General features: G+C 43.6%; 1 protein-coding gene across 1 annotated transcript; it reads left to right on the top strand.

Annotated features, from left to right (window-relative positions):
- The first annotated feature begins 8,025 nt into the window (after nt 1-8,025).
- BHLHE23 (basic helix-loop-helix family member e23) lies at nt 8,026-8,730 on the top strand. Its single transcript, XM_007437089.3, has one exon. It carries the CDS (start codon nt 8,029-8,031, stop codon nt 8,728-8,730), a length of 702 nt encoding a protein of 233 aa, XP_007437151.3. The 5' UTR covers nt 8,026-8,028.
- The last annotated feature ends 10,950 nt before the right edge of the window (nt 8,731-19,680 follow it).

Genomic DNA, 19,680 nt, shown 5'->3' with positions numbered 1-19,680 from the left:
AACTCATCAGGACAGTTCTAATGACTCAAGCTGATACCTGCCAGCTACTGTTGAAGTTTGAGATTAACTATCCTTGAGCACCCATCGTGTTCTTGTGACAACCCAAGAATCAGTTGACTTGTTCCAGTCTTCTTAGTGAAGTTTTCCCCTCTCATTTGTTCCTTTGTTGTTAACACCGTTCAATACCTCTACCTCCTTATAACTCTGCCCACAAGTAGCCTCTTAATTCCTTACTGTCTTGGTTAGCAAGGGAAATAGGTGTGAGCTGATTCACCAGAAACCTAAAACAAGGATTGAGATTTCAGAACCAGTAGACCAGGACAGCAATGATCACTGGAGGTCTGTGACATTCCTGGGACAATGTTGTTTCCACCCATAGTCCTCTCAATTCCTTCAAACTGCTGAGCTCTATGAGCAGGTCACCTTTCTTGCAATCTACCTAACCCACCTGGGGCGGGGGGAGGGCAGGGAGGCTTAGAAACACACAGTCTTGGTCAGCAGGGGGGAATTGAGTTTATTGAGGAATTAATTCACAGACTTTCAACAGAGATACAAGCGTCAGGATCTTATGTAATAATTGCAATTCTCAAGAGAAAACACAGAGTATTTATTATCCTACACTGCTTCTATTGATTACAGTTTGCTTAAAGCATTACATATATATGCTCTTTTACTCACGTTTTCCTCACTACGAATTGACCAGATTTGCAAGGGATTTGCAGGAGTTGAGGCACCAAACTCTGATATATGCATGAATAAAGTCTCTCAAAATGAGGTCCCTTACAACTTTCCTTTTAATCCCTCATGACCAGTATCCGGCACACTTTTCCCCACATCATCTCAACCAACTGTTGACCTTCACATGACTTGCTACATGTCAGTTCTTACCTATGGCAATTCTCTTTCCAGACCGGGCCTGATGACTTCCTTGTTCTTCACCCTCCTCTGCACATCTGCATTTTTCCTTGAGTTCTGATCATCTATTTCTCCCAATGTGTTATTTCTTGTAACACTAGTAACCTCTAGTCTCTATTTAGTTGCTTCCTTTTTTTTTTTTTAAGAATGAGGGCTATATCTGGTGAGTCTTGATTTATCCACTGGAATGGATGCCATCACTCTCAATTCACTTTATAAACCTTTGCTTTGCTTTGAAGGGAAGATGATCCTCTGCAAGAGGGTGTTTTGAGAAGAACTGCTTACAGCGGTACATATTTCAAAATCTATGCTGGTCCAGGACCATAATAAAGATTTGATTGATATTTCAGAATCGGGATGTTATTTGAAGTGCCAATTTCCTTGGCATTAAAAGTTGCCATTGAAGCTGCTGGTGGTCCCCTATAAAGTTTTTCACAGCCTCAATATTGTGGGACCATCTGTCTCCAGTTCCCTCTGCCTGTTCTGTAAAATCTGACAGTGTCGGCTAGTTCCAGGTCCCATCAATAAAACAGTATTGCCTAATGGGACCCAGCAGGCATGCCTTTTCTGTCATAGTTTGTTGTTGTTCAGTCGTTAAGTCGTGTCCGACTCTTCGTGACTCCATGAACCATATTGCGCCAGGCCTTCCTGTCCTTCACTGCCTCCCTGAGTTTGCTCAGTTTCATGCTCATTGCTTCAGTGATGCTATCTAACCATCTCATCCTCTGCCGTCCTCTTCTCCTTTTGCCTTCCATCTTTCCCAGCATCAGGGTCTTTTCCAAAGACTCCTCTCTTCGCATTAGGTGACCAAAGTATCTGAGCTTGAGCTTCATTATCGATCCTTCCAATGAGCAATCAGGGTTGATTTCCTTTAAGATTGACTGGTTTGACCTCCTAGCAGTCCAGGGGACTCTCAAGAGTCTTCTCCAGCACCACAGTTCAAAGGCATCAATTCTTCGGCGCTCGGCCTTCTTTATGGTCCAGCTCTCACAGCCATACATTACTACTGGAAAAACCATAGCTTTGACTATGCGGATCTTTGTCGGCAAGGTGACGTCTCTGCTTTTTAATATGCTATCTAGGCTTGCCATAGCTTTCCTCCCAAGGAGCAAGCGTCTTTTAATTTCATGGCTGCAGTCTCCGTCTGCGGTGATCTTGGAGCCCAAATAAATGAAGTCTGTTACTGCTTCCATTTCTACCCCTTCTATTTGCCAGGAATTGATGGGTCCAGATGCCATGATCTTAGTTTTTTTAATGTTGAGTTTCAAGCCAGCTTTTGCACTCTCCTCTTTCACCCTCATCAAGAGGCTCTTTAGTTCTTCTTCACTTTCTGCCATTAGGGTGGTATCGTCTGCATATCTTAGGTTATTGATGATTCTCCCTGCAATCGTAATTCCGGCTTGTGATTCTTCCAGCCTGGCATTTCTCATGATGTACTCTGCATATAGGTTAAATAAGCAGGGTGACAGTTTACAGCCTTGTCGTACACCTTTCCCTATTTTGAACCAATCGGTTGTTCCGTGACTGGTTCTAACTGTTGCTTCTTGGCCCACATACAGATTTCTCAGGAGACAGGTAAGATGGTCTGGTACCCCCATCTCTTTAAGAATTTGCCACAGTTTGTTGTGATCCACACAATCAAAGGCTTTTGCATAGTCAATGAAGCAGAAGTAGATGTTTTTCTGGAACTCTCGTGCTTTCTCCATGATCCAGCGAATGTTGGCAATTTGATCTCTAGTTCCTCTGCCTCTTCGAAACCCAGCTTGTACATCCGGTAGTTCTCGGTTCATGTACTGCTGAAGCCTAGCTTGTAGGATTTTGAGCATAACTTTGCTAGCATGTGAAATGAGTGCAATTGTGCGATAGTTTGAGCATTCTTTGGCATTGCCCTTCTTTGGAATTGGAACGTAAACTGACCTTTTCCAATCCCGTGGCCACTGTTGCGTTTTCCAAACTTGCTGGCATATTGAGTGCAGCACTTTAACAGCATCATCTTTTAGTATTTTAAATAACTCAGCTGGAATACTGTCATCTCCACTAGCTTTGTTGTTAGCAATGCTTCCTAAGGCCCACTTGACTTCACTCTGTAGGATGTCTGGCTCAAGGTCAGTGACCACACCAGCGTGGCCATCAGGGACATTAAGATCTTTCTTGTAGAGTTCTTCTGTGTATTCTTGCCACCTCTTCTTAATCTCTTCTGCTTCTGTTAGGTCCCTGCCTTTTTTGTCCTTTATCATGCCCATCTTTGCACTAAACGTTCCTTTGATATCTCCAATTTTCTTGAAGAGGTCTCTAGTCTTCCCCATTCTATTGTTTTCCTCAATTTCTTTGCATTGTTCATTTAAGAAGGCCTTCTTTTCTCTCCTTGCTGTTCTCTGGAAATCTGCATTCAGTTGCTTATATCTTTCCCTTTCACCCTTGCTTTTCGCATTCCTTCTTTCCACAGCTATTTGTAAAGCCTCATCAGACAGCCATTTTGCTTTCTTGCATTTCTTTTTCCTTGGGATGGTTTTAGTTGCTGCCTCCTGTACAATGTTACAGACCCCCGTCCATAGTTCTTCAGGCACTCTGTCTACCAAATCTAATCCTCTAAATCTATTCATCACCTTCACTGTGTACTCACAAGGAATATGATCTAAGTCATACCTGAGTGGTCTAGTGGTTTTCCCTACATTCTTCAATTTAAGCCTAAATTTTGCAGTAAGAAGCTCATGATCTGAGCCACAGTCAGCTCCTGGTCTTGTTTTTGCTGTCTGTATAGAGCTTCTCCATCTTTGGCTGCAAAGTATGTAATCAATCTGGTTTCGGTATTGACCATCTGGTGATGTCCATGTGTAGAGTCGTCTCTTGTGTTGTTGGAAAAGAGTGTTTGCTATGACTAACTTGTTCTCTTGACAGAACTCTATTAGCCTTTGCCCTGCTTCATTTTGTGCTCCAAGGCCAAACTTGCCTGTTATTCCGATTACTCCTTGACTTCCTACTTTAGCATTCCAATCCCCTATGATGAAAAGGACATCTTTTTTTGGTGCTAGTTCTAGAAGGTGTTGTAGGTTTTCATAGAACCAGTCAACTTCAGCTTCTTCGGCATCAGTGGTTGGGGCATAGACTTGGATTACTGTGATGTTGAATGGTTTGCCTTGGATACGCACTGAGATCATTCTGTCGATTTTGAGGTTGTACCCCATTACTGCCTTTCCCACTCTCTTATTGACTATGAGTGCAACTCCATTTCTTCTAAGGGTTTCTTGGCCACAGTAGTAGATATAATGGTCACCTGAATTAAATTCACCCATTCCCATCCATTTCAATTCGCTGATTCCCAAGATGTCAATGTTCAATCTTGTCATCTCATGTTTGACCACATCCAGCTTGCCTTGGTTCATAGATGTTACATTCCAGGTACCTATACAATATTGTTCTTTACAGCATCGGACCTTCTTTTCGCTTCCAGATACATCCACAGCTGAACGTCCTTTCGGCTTTGGCCCAGCCGCTTCACTCTTTCTGGAGCTACTTGGAAATGCCCTCCGCTCTTCCCCAGTAGCATATTGGACACCTTCTGACCTGAGGGGCTCATCTTCCGGCATCATATCTTTTAGCCTTTTAACATTGTCCGTGGGGTTTTCTTGGCAAGGATACCGGAGTGGGTTGCCATTTCCTTCTCCAGTGGACCACATTTTGTCAGAACTCTCTGTCATGACCTGTCCGTCTTGGGTGGCCCTGCACGGTATAGCTCATGGCTTCACTGAGTTACGCAAGCCCCTTCGCCACGACAAGGCAGTGATCCATGAAGGGGTCTGTCATAGCACCTGCCTATAAAACAGTCTCTCTCTTCCCCCATATTTAGTTGGCCCCAACCTTGCTTTAAGAAGGCTCTGAAGGCCTGGTCCTTCTCCCTTTATTATATTTTATTATTGTTACCATTATGCCTTTGTTTATAATCCTTATTAGCCACCCAGAGTCACCTGGGGAATGGGTGGCCATAGAAATTGAATAATTTTAAATTTTGGATGTTTTATGTGTTTTACATATATTTATAGTTTTAATGTCTTTTGTAAGTCACCCAGAGTCCCCTATTGTGGGGGAGATGGGTGGGGGAGAAATCCAATAAATAAAAAATAAATAACTTGCCCCAGGGACTGGAGGCTGTGGGGGTCTGGAGGAGGAGGAACAGGCTCAAACTCAACCCTAATAAGATCAAGTAGCTGTGGATGTTTGGTCCACCTGGAACTAGAGAACTTCCATCTTTAGTCCTGATTCTGGGATTAGTGCACAATTTGAGGAGCCTTCCTGGACTTGCAACTCCTGCTTGAAGAGCAAGGGGCAGTTGTGGCCTCGAAGCCCTTTGCACAGATTCAGTTGTACCCATTTCTGGCACCAGGAAGTCCTCCAGACTATCTTTCAAGCTTTGATCACCACGCACGTAGATAGTTTTGACTCCATCCCAACCCATGATAGTATGTGGCTTTTGTCATTAAGGCTGTGAATCTATGCCCTTACTTGGTTCTGACAGCTTAGTGGGACTCTTCTGAGTCAACACACACATTTACTGTATTGTGGTATTGTCAAGATAGGAAGGGCTGAATGTACATTTTTGTAACGATTCAGCGTCACAACTGTTGAACAGTTCAGTTCATGATGCAGTCTGACATCCAGGACTAATCTGAGTAACATCTGGACAGAGAATCAGAGGGAAAACGTGGGTCAGTAGAATCAGAAAATGGGCGGGGGGGGGTTGTATTAAGGCCTGATACTGGTCTAAGGGACCTCACCCTCTGATTTGGTACCAAAGCTACTTAGATTTCCAGGGCATTTTCAGTGGTGGGGTCACATCTGCAGACCTCACTTCCTGAAGTCCATGTGGTCTCTGTCCTGTGTCTCTAAGTCAGCTTTATCTCTCTGACATATCATCCCTGGAAGTACTTTCAGTGGGAACTTATGAGAAGGTCTTGCTGGTGACTATTCACAGATTTAAAATTCCCTATCACCAAGCATCAGGCGAGCTCCTTCTCGGTTATCCTTTTTTAAAAAAATCAGGAAGGGTTTGGATTACTGAAGTATAATTTAACTGGACCAAGACTGTTTACTTTGTTGGTGAGCAGTTATGCTTTTCTTGGTGTATTTCATTAATTTGCCTCTCTGCTTAACCACAACTCTTACTATTATTTTGATAGCTGTCTTACACAATTCTTCCAAGAAAACTGAATGCGGTTGCTAGAGGTGAAGCTTAACTCAAAGACAACAGATTTTTTAAGATGTAACTATCATGTTTATTCTTGTATTGCTGAGCCTCTTTGAGGACCATGAGAAACTAAGTGTTCTGTTATTATGGTTGGTCACGCAGTCAGCCAGATGTTTAGACTGGATTTGGCATTTTTATCCACCTATTGAGTCCTTCCCAAGGACCTGGGATAGGAAGATGTTGGGGTATTATTAGTATTACTATTGCTGCTACATTCAAGAATCTGTCTTTCCCCAGACCGAAAGGAGACCTGTGTTTATACATAATTGCATTTGCCTGGATTTATCAACTGCACTATCTTCCTTTTCTCAGTCCTCATTTATGGTCAAAATGTTGGCTGTATGCTCCACAACGCTAGATTTAATTTCACTTACTGCATTATAAATGTTGAATGTATTTATTTTTTTAAAGCAGCACGCTTTGGTTGGTCAATGGGTTTCCCTTCTATTTGCCCCATATTAGGTTAACAAACAATATTATAACACTCTGAGGAAAATCTGAAAGAGCGAGTTGGGTGTGCTTCATCTAAAGAAACGAAAATAAAGATTGAGGCAATTGTAAATGTTTAAATATTGCCAGAGCCATGGTGTACCGATCGAAGTTGTAGGGCTCCAATTACAAGACAAGGGATTTCAACTAAACATTAGTAAAAAGTTCCTGATGATATACAAGATGCTTCAAATCAAATCTTTATTAGGGTCATAGACCAGCTGAAGAAGATTCTTGATATATCTAAAGAGCGGGGAGGTGGGTTGTTTGTTGTTGAGATTTCATGCCACACACTTCACTTGGCTGCTGAATTACCTCCTTTTCTGAGTTGCCTGGACAGAACCATTAAGGAATGAAAGAATCTGGATTTGCCCCATTCACTAAGCCGTACACACACAGAAGAAGGGGGGGGCAGGGGGAGACCCCAAACAAGGTTAAATCAGGCTTAACCCGTGTGAACGCAGCTGCCAGGTCTTTCACCTGACCTGGGCGAGCGCCGGAGCCGCGGCGAGGATGCTCCTCGGCTCGGCGCAAAGCGGCACCTCCTCCGAGCCCGGAGCGGCTGCACGGCCAACCTTGACGGGGCGCGCCTGTTTTCTACGGCCGGAGATTTTTTTAAGATGCCATTAATTAGAGCGATCGCTCTGATTGGGTGGCCGCTGAGTCCCAGCGGGCGCCTCGCCGCAACATAATGGGCGACTTGGGCAATGATTAATATCCCGCCTCCGGTCAGGGCACCGCGCGGAGCCGGCTGGCTCCAGACCCAGCGAGCTGCTCCAGCAGGACGGGCTGCCTCTCCGCCAGGAGGGGAGCCGCAGGAAGGGCGCAGAGCCGTCGCCGCCCCCGTCCGAAAGCGGGGCTCCAGGCGGAGGGACACCCCTTCCCAACCGACCCTCCGCCGGATCGGAGAAAGGAGCAGGCGGGCTTTCGACGGGGTGGAAAGGGTGGGGAGCTGCGACACCGGAGCCTAGACGGGTGCGGCGCGCATCCGGTTCTCTGAGCGAGGAGCCAGGTGGACAAGGGCGCGCGCTTCCCCTCCCTCTCCCCAGCCTCGGCTCTCGGGAGAGGCTCCCCGGGCCAGCGGAGTCGCGAGAAGCGCAGCTGACGGACCCGCTCCGCTCCGCGCCGCCACAGCCAGACGCGCAAAGCCCTTCCGAGGCGCGAGAGCGCACGGCGGGATCCCAGAAGAGGGCGCCGTCCCGAGCGGCCACCCGAGCGGGTCTCCTTCGTGGGAAGCGGCGCGCAGGACTCCCCGTCTTAAGGAGAGGCGCAACGGCTAGCCGGATCCGCCCCGGGCCGGCGCTGGGGAGAGGGGGCGCGCTCCCAGCCGCTGCGCCCCTGACGAGCGCGGCTCTGGGCGCCCTACCTTGGCCGGGGCAGCGATGGCCGAGCTGAAGGCGCTGGGCGGCGAGTCTTACCTGGCTCTGGCGCAGAGCTACAACCAGACGGCCTTCGCCTACGGCGCCGTGCGGGGCGCGGGCGAAGCGGGGCGCGGGTACCCCGGCGGCGCGGGCGGCTTGGCGTTCCCCGCGGCGCAGCTGGGCAAGGCGGCGGAGAGCAGCGGCGAGCAGAGCGGCGACGAGGACGAGCCTTTCGAGGGCTCCAAGGCGGGCAGCCCGGCCTTCGAGCGCGACGCCAAGCTGAAGCCAGGCGGCGGCGGCGGCGGCGCGGGCGCCCTCGGGGCCAAGAAGCCCAAGGAGCAGCGCTCGCTGCGGCTCAGCATCAACGCCCGCGAGCGGCGGCGGATGCACGACCTCAACGACGCGCTGGACGGCCTGCGCTCCGTCATCCCGTACGCGCACAGCCCGTCGGTGCGCAAGCTCTCCAAGATCGCCACGCTGCTGCTGGCCAAGAACTACATCCTCATGCAGGCGCAAGCCCTCGAGGAGATGCGGCGCCTGGTGGCCTACCTCAACCAGGGCCAGACGCTCGGCACCTCCATCCCGCCCGGCCTGGCCCCCTTCGGACAGTCGGCCGCCGTCTACCCCTTCACGGGCGCCGCCTTGCCCAGCTGCCCCGAGAAATGTACTGCCTTCGCCGGGGCCGCCTCTGGCCTTTGCAAACACTGCAGCGAAAAGCCGTGACGGGACCCCGATGCTTCTGCGAAACTCCGGCCGGGCCCTTCCCTCGCCATCCCATTCTCAGCCCCCGCCCTGACTCGCCTTTTCCTCTTCACCTGCAACGCTTTCCTTCGCCTTCTCTTCCGGCAGGCATACTCCGGATTCTTTTCTCCCAGTCCACGACCTTGCTCCACTTCCTCCAACACCTTTCTCGATATTTTCGTTAAGACTTGTTTTTCACCATGTTCCCTTTTTTCCCCTTCTCAACTCTGCCCTGAATTAATTTTTGAGCATAACTTAAAACAGACAAACAAAAACTTGTCTATAAGGTTTTAAACCAGATTGTGAAATCTATTTCTATAGAAAGAATAACCGAGAAGGAAAAGTTTTGGAAAAGAAATTGCGGCCAGATTCCTTTTGGGAATGAATCATCCTGAGGACAAACTATGCAATTGTTTGGAGAATGCAAAGTTACTTAAAAAGACAAAATATTTCGGCAGTCTCTCCAAATTATAGTTGACGTGTTATCAAAAATGCTCCATTTTTTAAATTTCATTTTGGGTCATGATTGTGAATAGAAGCTTGCTTCATAATGGGTTGATCAGTTTATTACATACATTCATATCTTAAAACTTTGAACCCATTCTTGGTCTTAACTACAATCTTTTAAGTGTCTGTTGCTGTTTGTCTGCTCTTTTTAATTTTTTTTTCCTTTGCTTGCCTCTCCATTTTGGTTGAACCATTTTCTAGCTTGGTAACCTGGCAAACTAAAATTCTCTGAGCTTATTTATTTGTATTTATATTAAATAAAAAAAAACACATCAATTAACTCAGATGGTTCTGTCCTAAATCTCTCACAGTGCTGATTTGCTACATGAATTAATTCTGCAAAGAGTGACCATCTGTAAAGGGATGGTACCAAACTGAACACATTCTGCATAATGCCAAATAGTGGCTAATCCAGCAAATTGAAACAGTTTAAAATCCTATTGACTCCAGCTGGCTAATATTAAAAACCATGATTATTATTATTTTTTTTTTAGCTAAAAGCAATGAAAGTTTATCAAGCCATGGGATCTTCCTTCTAAGTAAGCCACTCCTTAGAATTAGATGTGTAAGGGTTTAATTTAATCTGAATTGCACCTACATAAAATTGGTAATAGGTTTTGCTGCTTTCGGTGATGTTTGATTGGGAGAAAACGAGGTTTGGCTTGGAGGAAGAGGAGCTCAGAGTCTGCAGTTGTTAACTTGTGTCCTCTTTCCAACAATTTGCCTCTAAATATAACTAGTGACGCTGTAGTAAGAATTTAATTTCACTAAAGGTTCAGCATCACAGCCTTATTCAGGGATGTTATTACAATTCCATGGAGATGATTTTTCAGAAAGAACATTTAACACTGGGAGGTCTAAATCAGTATTATGCATTTACTGTCTTTAACGTGAAATCCCTGTATATGTCTACTTGCAAGGAAGAGACACTGTAGATCCCTACAAGGTAATCAGGTATAGGACATTAGCTAAAGTCTTTTGCGGCTGTGCAGGAGAACATTCAAATGAAGGATGATTGCCTTGGGTCAGGCAAGGTGGCCTGGAACGTATGTATTTGTCATATGTGCATCTTTCTCATGTTTTTCAAAAATTCATAATGCAAAAGAAGAGAGGGGGGGTGCTTTTTTTGTTTTTTTTTAACTTGGCAGGTAGCTCATTCCTTGAAAGTCAGAATTCCCATGGAGGAACAGATGTTAAATTGGAGAAGGTGCAGGTTATACGACATTGTGTAATTGCAGATTATCCAGAAATCTTGCCCAAGCTGAAAGCTTTTCACTAAAGGTATGCCCATTTAGGGAGTCAGAACCAGTTTGTAGGTGTGAACCAATGTTTTTTATTTTTGTTTAAAAGACTGTTGGGTACGGTTCTTTGTGTTGCCTCCTCATCGGACAGCCACGATTCTGTAGTTTAGGATGCTTGGCTGCATACAGGCCACCCAGAACCCCCGGGCACCTGCTGAGTTTGGTGGGGTTTAACTCCAGATCACGTCCTCCCACTTCTACACCCATAAGCTTACCCAGTTCACTGAATGGAACCAGCCTTTGAAATTGCAACTGGAAGCTGGAATCCAGCTGGAAATGTTGTCCCTCTGTTTGAAATCATTGGTCCTGGGAATGCTTGGGCACCCTGTTAATTTATTGATTTAAATTGGGTGTAGCAGGGAGGGCCTGAAATGCTGATTATTCTATACAATAAACCAGGTTCTTTTGAACACTGGCTGAGTCGGTTGGTGCCCTGGGATTCCTCGTCCATTTAGATCTTTGGAAAAAGCTTCTTTGGACACATTCTGGTTAGTTTCCAGTATTTTCCCTTTTGGTAAGTTTTTGTCAAATGAATGTATGGCTTGTGGGTTCTTCAGGTAGCACGGGGGGGGGGGTGCTGGTGCTTCCAATGAAGTGATAATAAAGATATATTCAGTGACTTTTATTAAAGTAGGAACTTGCCATTCATTGTTACAGCTAAAACACAAATTAGTCCAGTGAATGCCTTGGGGCTTGATCTGTCCAAGCTATTTATTTTACAGATGAGAGGGAATGTAACTGTTTAAGGTTATTAAATTGATTTCCAGGACTGTTGCCAGCATTAAGACTAATGTGAGAAGGATTCATAGGGCTTTCAAACCTGCTTGTCTTTAGTGTTTTATTTTAATTAAAGTCCTCCCCCCCCCTTTTCCCCTTTTTTCTCTTGTATGTTTGCAAACAGAAATATGTAATTCCCTTCCATCGAGAAAGACACATGATGTCAAATTAGCGGCTTGCCATTTTCATTTCAAACTCTTAATTTCATTTTCTGAAAGCTACGTGTGTTTTCCCCCATTCCAAAATCACATTGGGAAAAAAGAAAGAAACACCTGTCTGTATAAAAAAAAAATAACAATCATAAAAAGCTAACAACAATATTTTTCACCATGCAGACGGATAGGGCGCAGACAAATCGTTTGGAGTATATTTTAACACTGGCTTCATTTAGAAATGAATCATGTGGTTCTGATAAACTTTTTTTTTTTCTGAAGGCTTAGAATTTAGCAAGGATTATTTCAAAGTGGAATCTTTTTAACTATTTAACACCCCCTTGTGAAAAAGCTGCTGAGTTAAATTCTTCTTAAGAGAAACAAGTTTTTATTTTACAAACTGCAGACTTCTATTAATAACTGTTGAATTTATAATTGCTCTCTCTTTAGATCAGAATGACTGCATTGTACTACCATTGCCAGTTTATGAAAATCTCCCGTAGTATTAAAGGAAGTCCTGCCTACACTGAGGTAAAGTGGAGGGGTTACCATTGCATTGTTGAATCTAGAAATGTTGATTGAATCAAATTGGGGGGTGAAACTCTGGGGTGTGCTAAATGCAGCCAGATTCTGACCAATTTTTTATATTCATTTATGGAGCATACTGGGGGGTGAGGGTGCAGTGAACATTTGCTTGGAAGCGCATCTTGCTAGCTTAAATGGGGTGCATTCTGCAATCAATACAGGTGGGTTTGCACCATAAATCTGCTCAGCGTTATGAGTATATGAGCGCTCAGTATTTTCAGAGGCTGGAAATTTGCTTGTTAATTGCTGTAGGCTAGCCAAAAAAAAAAAAAGACACAGATAGTTCAACCAAACATGGAAACTATGAAAGCCCACTTCTTGTACAGAAGTGGGAGTGAGAGAATGACCGTGATTATTTCTGCTCATTCTTTGCTGATCCGTTTTCCCCAGCCTTCATCAAGGCTTCCGAAACAAAAGAACATTCAGCTGCAGAAAAGTGAGGGGTGCTTGCAAGTGAGAATTCATGGGTTAGGGGAAAAAGGTTGAGTCCTCTCTCCTTTTTCTGCCCAAAGGGCATAGCCCCATCTGAGGACCATACATTTGCTGAGATGGCATGTTTTTCTGCCCTGAGGCGGAAAAAACTTCCTGTTATTCACCTGGTGAATTTTTGAATGGAAAAAACTGTTTTACCCAAGTGGAAATTCTGCATTAATAAGTTGGCTTTGGAATCCAACTTGATGCATGCAAGGTGTAAATAAATAGATAGCATACCTTTTAATTAAAATGTTATTAAAATGGGTAATTGATCGAATGCTATTGAAATCTGTTGAATGCTAACATTCACCTATAAATAAATAAGCCCCATATCTTATTTGGGCATGCCCTAAAAGTATAGATACATTTTCTTAGTTCTTGGACAGTCCTCAGAAAATTCCAGTAATTAGTTTTTGTGTGATGGCGGGGTCTGTTTTCACTGACACACCTCGTTACGGGTAGTATTGATGTACTATATATTGGAATGTTAAAAGTGAGGTCAAGCATCTGTATTTTCTTTCTTTTTAGCCATTCTCATGAAAGACAGTTTTCATTTAAATAGGAATTGTGAACAAAAATGGGATGAGGCTAGGCTTAAATAAGCAGATTTTTTTTAAAAATTCTTTTAAGTAAACCTGCAAACCTGTGCATTGAGAAAGAGGTGATGTGGAATGGAGTAGATTTTTTCCCCACATGAACATCTGTAGCATAAGCCGGCATATATATGTGGGTTTAGGATTTTACTAATGTACTTTTGAAAAAGATACTGTCAGCATCCAGAAAGCAGAATCCAGTCCCTTTTCAAGGCACAGAATGGATGTTGCTGGGTTTTTTTTTTTCTTTTTCCAATCTTGGCTGGAGAAAAATGGTTTTAAAAAATGAGCGTGAATTCACAAGTGTTTCTTGCAGGGACAGAAAGCAGGCAGAAGCTTCATTCTCAGATTGAACCCACAGTTCCCAAATTCTCTGCTTACCTATAAACAGAAATTACAAATATATCAGTCAAGTTGTTATAGGTATTCCCAGTTATACCTCTTAGTCATTGTCCTGTTTGAAGCGAAGAACCTTTCTTTAACTCTGGGGGATTTCTAAGCTGATTTCAACATTTGAAAGAAAAAGGGAGGCAGAGCAGTTTGAAATAGGAACTATTGTTTTATGCAAAAAGTCTGTGTCCTTGCATATGTTAATCTAACCAGATACATTTCTGTAGAGACAATGTGTATGTTTGATAGAATGTGTGTGAGTATGCATGTGTTAAATTTAGTCATTAATGGTGTGAAACATACAGTTAAATGCTCCCAGTCTACAGAAAATGTCATACCCAGTGCAAGAATAATTCCCTATTTTACAATGCTATACTATCTCCATAATCAATCTGTTTTATTATTAATGTTTATTTGCATGTAGAATAAGCCTCAGTATTGGGAGAAAAAAGAGTGAAATGCAACTGCAGAATTCCCATTGAATGCATGCCAACTTTTGACCTACACCCTGATTCATATTGATTTCATTGGATCATATTTCCCATTAAGCGTATTTAACATGATGGATTTTGCTATTTAGAAGTAACATGTAGGAAATGTAATTGGAAGAATGACATGATCTTTTGGTGATCTTTTTGAAATGGTAACTTGGAACTTCTGGTGTTGTTTTACTCGTTTGGTGTTCTTATTAAAAAAAAAAAAAAGAATGGTGGGCACTGTCATTCAGAAAAAATCCATCCTGTCGCAATTTTCCTATTTCCCTCTTGACAACCACCAACTTAAAGGCAAATGAGAGAAACGCCATTACCTGCAATTAGCAACTCCGTGAATGGATTTTAAAAATAAATAGGCGTGGGGCAGGGATGGGGTTGGGGTAGGGAGTTTTACTCTTTTTTTCTGCTGAAATGTTCAGGGAGGAGGAACTGAGAGGAGATACACTTACACCCTGGGTTTCGGAAGAGGAGATTTTGATATAATCCATGGGAAAGTAGGTCAGATCCAGTGGCGTGAAATGCTGAAGGAGAAAATTACCCAGGAAGGATGGGAGATCCTATGAAAGGAGGGAGTGAAGGAGCAATCACAAACAGTTCCTACAAGAAGAAATAGTGGCGTGGTCTAGAGGGCAGCGTGGCTACACCCAGAGCTCTCCAAAGAGAAAAAACAGCTTCTATAGGAAATGGAAAAGAAAGAAGCATATTAAATATACAATGTAGTCTCCAGAAAATGTAGAAACTTTCTGGGTCAGAAAGGCTGCTGCTCAGATGGTGTTCAGGCTGGCAAGAGATGCCCAAAACAATCCCTAAAAGGTTCTTTGGGTACATTAGGAGCAAAAGGAAAGTCAAAAGTCCACTGTGAAGAGAAAGTGGTGGAAGTGGTCATGGGTGATGGTGAGAAGGTAGAACCTCTTAATTCCTGTTTTGCATCTCTCTTCTCTCAGAAGGGACATGGAAACCTAGCTGGTCATCATTACCCCAAAAGGGATCTGCAGCTTGGAATAAGGAAGGAGATGATAAGAGAAAAGTTTGCTAATTTAAACAAATTCAAGTCTCTGGGGCCAGATGGAGTCCATGCTAGGGCAGTGTTCCTCAACCTTGGCAACTTTAAGACGGGTGGACTTCAACTTCCAGAATTCCCCAGCCAGCCTTGCTGGCTGGGGAATTCTGGAAGTTGAAGTCCATCCGTCTTAAGGTTGCCAAGGTTGAGGAACCCTGTGCTAGAGTACTGAAGGACTTAATGGAGGTGAAGAGCAAGCATCAACCCCATCTTCAAAAGGGGAAGAAGGAGGATCCAGAAAACTACATACCAGTTAGCTTGATATCTATACTGGCAAAGGTCCTCAAACAGATGTTTAAACAGCATATTTATAAGCAGTTGAACAGGCATGCCCCAATTAATAGGGACCAGCATGGTTTGTCACAAACAAATTGTAACAGACTAACCTCAACTCCTTTGAGAGAGGTACTAGCTTAGTAGATCATAGGAATGCCGTAGACTTGGTCAACCTGGATCTCAGCAAAGCCTTCAACAGAGTGCCTCAAAATATTAATTAAATGGTAAAGGATGGGTTAAATGGTACTAGTGTTAGATGGACTCAGAATTGCCTGAATGACTGCACCTCACCCTGTCCTGTTCAACTGTTCTATCAGTGACGTGGCTATGGAGATGCTGAAGTTTGCAGCTCTCAAAGCTGTGGGAGATGGCTAGCACTTTAGATAGAAGTCAGAAAGATCTGCTAATGTTTTTTTCTAAATCAAGTGAGAAAGAATATGAACCTGCTTAAAACTGAGTGGGTAGGATAGGAGCCATTGATGTGAATGAGCAAGTATCAGCAAACAGTTTCAAATAGGGCTTGGTTGATTACGTGTTGGTCTCAAAGCATTCTCTCTCCATGACTACAAATGATTAAAAAGAGACTGTTTTGCTAACAAGGAAGAAACCAGAAAATAAAAATAACGGGTTCTCTCAAGCTGCTGGCTTTTGTCATGGAGAGAGACTGTGTAAGATGAAGTATATTAGAGGAGAACATCTACTTGATACTCTTGCAAGAAGAACAGATTGGCCTGTAAGTTTGGAGTTGTGCCATCAAAGCTCTGTTTGCCGTGGCCAATTCAGTCATCGGTCAGTCTTTGGGATTGTGCATATAATCCTTTATAAAAATGATGGGTGGGAACCCCATCAGTGGCACTCCTGCCCAATTCTGTGGCATTCTCTAAAAGAATCCGGTATGGGACACACTTCGTCACGGATCCAGAGGTGGATATAGATAGAAGAGTAGGATTTTTTAAACTTATTTTCTTAGGCCTGGCATAGCGATCTCTTTTAACCTATCAACTAATTTTTATCCATTGATATCCATCAAGTTTTAACGAGCCAGAGCAATAACCTATCCACTATGTTTTATCAATTGATGTCCAAGTGTTAATAAGCCGGAGTGATAACCTATCAACTATTTTTTAATCAATCAATGTCCATCAAGTTTTAGTAAGCCAGGATGATCACCTATCAACCAATTTTTATCGATTGAGGTCCATCAAGATTTAACGAGCCAGAGTGGCAGAGCAGAGCAGGGGTTGTAAGGGCAACAAGGAGATCCAGGACAAAGGCCACCGTCAGCCATGGAAGCTCACTAGGTGATTTCGACCAATCGCTCTCTCTTCCCAACCCAGCCTACCTCACAGGGTTGTTGTGGAGATAAAATTAAGGGAGAGTTCCTTGAGGCTGCCTTGAGTTCTTGGAGGAAAGGCAGGATATAAATTAGCAAATAAAAATAAGATGTACCCAAACCACAACATGAAATGGGGAGGGGGGGGGGAGAGGAAGTTCCCTTGTCTTTTAAATATAGAGAAAGTTTTAATTAAAATAAAAAATTGGCCAGGTGAGAAGCAGAGAGGGGGACAGCACAGGAAGACCCTTTTCAACTCTCTCCTGCCATTTTCCCTAGTGCTAAAAAAAGATTTTTAGGGTCAATGAATTGATCCAATCTCCAACATAAACCCATCCAGAGAAAGGGGAGACGCCACCTGCTGTTAATATATATCTATATATCTATATCTATATATATCATATTTTCATAGCTGCCCATCTCACAAAAAAGTGACTCTGGGTGGCGTCCCACACCTTTTACCTAATATTAGAAAGCTTTTCGTAATATTCCACAAGAATCCACCCTCCTATAATTTAAAACCATTCTCTCATGTTGCATGCGCACTGAGATGCTAAAAGAATGTGTGCCTTTACCTTCCGTTGTGGCATCCCTTTTATTATTCCTGCATTTGTAATTCTCACCTTTTAATCTGCTGCAGTTTGACTGAAAGGGCAGCTGATACGGAGAAAAATAGAACAGCAAGCCTTATTTTTTATCAGAATAGCAAGCCATTCTGATAGCAATAAGGACAAACAAATCAAGCTAATTTAAACTTGAGCCATTCAGAAAATAGCCGAACGCAAAAATATTTCCAGGTATTTAAACAATTCTTTTTTTTAATCCCACCTTTATTATTTTTATAAATAACTCAAGGGGGCAAACATACTTCATAGTCCTTCCTCCTCCTATTTGCCCCACAACAACAACCCTGTGAGGTGGGCTGGGCTGAGAGAGAGAGACTGGCCCAAAGTCATCCAGCTGGCTTTCATCTCCTGATTTCTAGCCTGGAGCCTTCACTGTTAGACCAGTGTTTCTCAACCTGGGCAACTTTAAGATGTGTAGACTTCAACTCCCAGAATTCCCCAGCCAACATGGCTGGCTGGGGAATTCTGGGAGTTGAAGTCCTCACATTTTAAAGTTGCCCAGGTTGAGAAACACTGCACTAGCTCAAACTGGTCCCTTTTTTTCCTTCCCTTTTCCATCATTTTAAAATTTCTTTACAGAAACTCCAGAGGAAATTGGAAGAAAAGCTGTAGAAGAGGGGCAACTCGACTGCCTTTTTTGAGTTTTGGTTTACAATTTTGAATGTTTGTTTTTCTTCTACAAAATGGGTTCCACGGAAAAGTATTTTCTTTTTGGTGGGCAAAACAAACGTCAGCTAGTAAGACACCCTCTAACAAATATGTGCCTTTTAATATCAGTCACTCTGTACCAGGGCAGCGGGGGTGGGGTCAAAAAAGTCAAAATGGCAGCTGATGCTGCAGAGATTCAAAGGGGTGGGGCTTCGGTCACATGGTAACCTCCATCTTGACTTTTCTTAAGACACACCCCTGCCCTATACCCAGCTGAAGCTTTTAAAAATGCAGGTCAGGATCATAAAAACATTTTGTAAGTCCCACTGCTTAAATGTGGTGGGTTCCCCTTCTCCGTTTCCATTCATTCGACTGTTAGCGATCGCCTTTCCTTTCAAGGGAATTTTTGCAGAACCTGCACCAAAGTCCTACCTTAAAATTGATGGCATTACTTAGTAATCCCATCTTTAAAATCCTTAATAACTGCCATTGTTGAATGAATTGCTGTAGGAAGATAAGTGAAGGAATTGATGAAATGGTTTAATAACCAGAGCAGGCGGTTAGTTTTCCAGGGAACCCAGGGAAATAGTTCAGGTTAAAATGAGCATTTAGTGAAAAGTCATTAACCACAACGAGTGCGTGTGGGTGGTGGAAGCAGGGAGGACGTGAAAAAGCCAATTTGGAAGGAGATTTCCAATTGGCAAATGTTTGGGGGCTGACATTTACAGCTAATGAGAGCAAACTTTGATGAATAATCGTTGCCAATGGAGCAGCAGGTTACATCCACAACGGTGCATTTGGTTTGCCCTATTTTTAAAAGAGGCTTAGCTTGTCATCTTTGGCCTTCCTGGTTTCTTGAAATGGGGTGTGTCTATTTTTTTTTAGCATCACCATTTGTTTCAGGGATCAGTCGAAATGAATCTGGGTTGTCCAGATTGATAGAAGAAGGGCCATGGAACATCCCCTGCCTTCCACCCGAAAGGTCCCAGTCATCTCCAATCCGGTCTGAAACCCTGAAGAGATGCCACCAACCCAGACTGGGTTTCCGGGGTACAGGACCAGTGGCCTGATTTGGCATAAGATCCTTCTAATTTTCCCAAATGGGTTGCGACTAGGACTCCCCAAATTCCCAGTCAGCATGCCCAGTGGTTAGAAGAGAATTCTAGGAGTGGTGATTCCAGGATACTGCTGGATCCCAGGGTCGAGTGAGTTGATCTGCAGTTATTGAGACAAATACATACACATATAAAGTTGTCTCCTACTAATTCAGAGCACTAGTGCCTTGCTCAGTAGTACCTATTTAGTAGTTCCTAGTCAAGGACCTTTATAGAGATCTTTCCCAGTCTTGTGGCTAAGAATATTTTAGGGATTGAAGTTAACAACTTTGGTATGCAAGCCTTGTTCTCCGTCATGGTCCCCTCCCCAGAATATTCCATAGATCTCTGTGAATTTGCAGAGCTATTCCCAACTCAAAAATGTTATGATGCTCCATTTATTTGGCAGAGAAACTTTAGAGGGCAAACAGAACATGCTGTTGTCTCCTGCAACCTTTGCAAAGCACAATTAAAATTATAAATATTTGTATGCAACGTCCTTGACTACATACTGCATTTTTGCAGTACGTGGAAGATTCAAAATACATACATTTTGAACCCAGGAAAGTACATTTTTAATAATGGAGGAATGGCTCGTGAAGAGGACAGAGCTGGCAGAAAT

The sequence above is a fragment of the Python bivittatus genome, unplaced genomic scaffold, assembly GCF_059951505.1.
Source record: "Python bivittatus isolate LINGU-HERP-01145 unplaced genomic scaffold, Pbiv_v1 ctg000700_np1212, whole genome shotgun sequence".
NCBI classification, from domain to species: domain Eukaryota; kingdom Metazoa; phylum Chordata; class Lepidosauria; order Squamata; family Pythonidae; genus Python; species Python bivittatus.
This window is presented reverse-complemented; position numbering and strand designations above follow the sequence as displayed.